The 3,595-nt window shown below is 46.8% G+C and overlaps 1 protein-coding gene across 1 annotated transcript; it reads left to right on the top strand.

The window, feature by feature from the left end:
- Positions 1 to 1,484: 1,484 nt before the first annotated feature.
- Positions 1,485 to 2,263, top strand: nop16 (Nucleolar protein; the record flags this gene model as incomplete). Its single annotated transcript, XM_031149211.1, has 2 exons — positions 1,485 to 1,597; positions 1,681 to 2,263. 2 exons carry the CDS (start codon positions 1,485 to 1,487, stop codon positions 2,261 to 2,263), a joined length of 696 nt encoding a protein of 231 aa, XP_031006042.1.
- Between the last annotated feature and the right edge of the window lie 1,332 nt (positions 2,264 to 3,595).

Raw genomic sequence — 3,595 nt, 5'->3', positions numbered from 1 at the left:
CACGTATCTCCCGCTGGCCAATAGAAGTGGATATTGACCAAGACCCCTAACTACAGAGGTCCGATTCCTCGTCTCGAATATCCTTGCCTTGTGCAGGGTCATGTGAATGGTCGGTCCTCTCAGGCCTTGCACTGGTCTCACAGCTTTGTGCTACACAACCCACGAGCGAACACCCCCATCCAAGTTTAAGAAAGAGGAGAGTCCGCAACCAAGTATTGCCAAAAACCGGTTCATATGCCGTGACCCGCGCTTCTCGGTCTCAATTAGTTTGTGGGGGACTTATCATCTTATAAATCTTGACATGGAGTATTAATCATAGAAACATAAGAAAGTTAAAGCGCTTAGCTTCCCAAGTCTATACGGCTTTGGGATATACCCCCGTGTCTAGACTGAGATCTCCCGAAGGCCATCGATTCCGAGGTCCTTGATGAGTATAGACAAGGACTTGAGTAAGTACAAGGTCATCCCTTTCCCTTTCTCGTGATTTCGGTGTTCTTTTGAGCGGAAAAGGCCGCCAGTGCTGGAGTTGGACAGATTTCTACCCAAAGATTGAAGATGAATGGATGGAATCATTAGAATGATCAACATCGAAATCCTTCATAGAACTCTAATCGCCGTGCATAGTCGCCGCTCAATATTGTGCTTTTGAAATACTACACCGCCGGTACCTGATTCGACAATGGTCACTTTGCGACAGGAGCGACTAGAGCCTATTATTTGTTGGCGATGGAGAACTGTGGCGCACCGATTACCTGTTCAGTAGAGTTGTTCATGGCAACGTTACCTCCGTTGCAGCAACACGGGGTCTCGATTCGCTGATCCCCTCCCCCACCTCGTGCCTCACATCTGAGGTCATGATATACAGTACTAGTATCGCTGCACGAGGTCACAACATTGACAGTTGACAGCACATGATTGCACAAGAGCGTCATGTTCAACGCTGCGAAGGCCCTTTTGAGAGACATTCTCATATATGACAAGATATTTCCACGAGACTCACTCGTGGATGCGGTGTTTTCTATATTGAACTGGGCTGCACTGATGGGTCATGATGACGAAGATATGGTAGATATTCTATTGCGGGGTGGTGGTGTTGTTGAATTTACGTTCGGTCATGTTGAAGGAAACTCGAATCGATACTCTGCTTGGAGTACCATATGAAGGCGTGGGGGTTTGGACGCTGTACGAAGTACAAGGGGTTGAGAAACTGTCAAAGCTGCATGGCTGTCACCTCAAATCGGAGATATCATGATGCTTGACCTTTTGCCGGGAAGAAAAGCTCGCCGCCCCGAGGCTGATTTGGAGGCTGAGCACGTGACTGGAGATCGTACAAATATCCACGTGAAGATAAGAGTTGGGTACGAGTACGAGTAAGCTAGTGTTATCTTTTTAGCACAGCGAAAAATTATGAAAACTTCACGAGAACCATTTCCAACTTCCAGATCAGGATTACCGCAACCGCAAAAGCAACCACAGTCACAATCATGGGTCGCGAACTACAGAAGAAGAAGAATAGATCTTCGATCTCGAAGATCAAGCTGAAGCCGAAATCGAAGAGAGTCAACCCCCTAGGTAATCCTATCATTGCGGCGAATTGGTACATGCCCCTCTTGCGTATAGCAAAACTTCCAATTAGACCTAGACTATTTTTATATTCAAGTTACTGACAGGGCATCACAGGAATCAAAGCGAAACCCTGACACAGAACTACAAGCGTCTCGGTCTCACTTCGCGCCTCAATGCTGCGACGGGTGGCATAGAGAAATTACGTGCTGGATCCGACTCCAAGAGCTCAACCACAAGCAAACTCGCCATCTCGAACGCTATCCCCAAAACCTTTACACCGACTGAGGCAAAGGTCGAGCGCGACCCCGAAACGGGAAAGATCACACGAGTTATCCATGCAGCATCGAGGCCAAATCCCCTAAACGATCCCCTAAACTCCGAATCGGAGGATGAGTCGATGTTGGGGGACGACGGTGAAGACTTCGAGGGGTTTGACTCAAGAGGAGGGGAAAGGACCGAGACAAACCCTATCGTGCAGCAACTAGAAGACATGGCAGCTAGGGCGCCCGAGAAAACTCCTAGGAAGCAGAGTGAGCGGGAACGGGAATGGATCGAGAGGCTAGTGGGGAAGTATGGAGAGGATTGTAAGCGCATGGCGCGAGACATGAAGTTGAACCCGATGCAACAGACCGAGGCGGACATAAGAAAACGAGTGGAAAAATGGAGATCTTCCGGTGGTGCCGCCACTCAAGGCTGAAGCTGATAAGGGGAGTGAGGGAGGGGGGAGGGGGGAGTGAGGGGTAGCAGGATGCGGCACGTATAAGAATGGCATGCATTGCATTGGTGTTATGGAGCAATTATTGTGTGGCGATCACCGCGGTAATGAATATCGTACGGAGTCTTTTTCTTTCCGACAAGATACTTCGGAACGGCGCGAGGGAGGCATTAACTTGGATTCCATTGGTGATGATGCGAGCTACTCATGAAAGGATTCTCACTCCTGAGGGGCTGAGGGGGCTAGCCACCCGTGTCATCCATGCAACAACAAAGGTTCTGATCAGGTGACACGGCAGAGAGCGTTTTCTTCTTTCAGCTTTAATCCGACCTCATATTTCATAGTTCTCAAGATCTACAGTTGTTGTCGAGAAAATCAGCTCTGCGCTGCTAGTTTCTGCCAATCAATCATATGGGGTTGAGATTTTGCCGCTGAAGGTCAATACCGAATGATATTTTTTATTTTCCTTACAAAGCAGCCTCATTTAACACATTACCACACGTAAAAGAAGTTTATCCTGCTTAACGCCCTTCCTCCATCTCCCCATCCATGAATATCGGGGCTTTCCGATTAATAAGAACTTCAGTACGTGCCACGAACATAGACAACGACCTAGAACGCAATTAAGAAATTCCGAAATCACGTACTGTACTCTCAAAATGCTGATTAAGGGCCTCTCCTCTTCATAACATCGATGTTCGCGGTATACATACGTAGTCCCAATATATCCCATCTCAAAGCCTCGCCAATCCATTGCCTTGCCTTTCCTTCCCTTACAGTACATGATTGATACATAGCTAACCATCCCAGGGCCAAGCTTCCCTTCTCCACTCCCCTCAAGCATTCATTCATTCATTCATTCATTTATATACGAGAACAGAATTTTCACTCACTCACTCACTACCTGCACCCATCTTATTTCTTTTCCAAATCCTTGGCTTGAGTGCTTGCTTGCTTATGCTTAATACCTACCTAGAGATCTACGGCCGGGAACAAGTAGATGGAATGAATTCTACAGCTAGTATGAAGACGAGAAGAGAAACACCGAAACACCGAAACACCACACATCGCCTTTCTTTCTGCATATATAGTGATGGATGAATGAATAAATGAATAACAAAGCCCCCGCTAGTCATATCGATCTTCAACTAAAACAGAACCGACTTCTTTGCAAATGCGCGAAAATAGGAAGTTTGGAAATGGAGGGACAATACATCTTGAAGTCAAGTTCGATGCTAAAATCTACATTTCTAAATTGAATGAATGAATGAATGAATGAATGAATGCTCTGACTTAGCGTCCGCAACAGGACTT

The sequence above is a fragment of the Lachnellula hyalina genome, assembly GCF_007821495.1.
Source record: "Lachnellula hyalina strain CBS 185.66 chromosome Unknown contig00052, whole genome shotgun sequence".
Lineage (NCBI taxonomy): Eukaryota > Fungi > Ascomycota > Leotiomycetes > Helotiales > Lachnaceae > Lachnellula > Lachnellula hyalina.
This window is presented reverse-complemented; position numbering and strand designations above follow the sequence as displayed.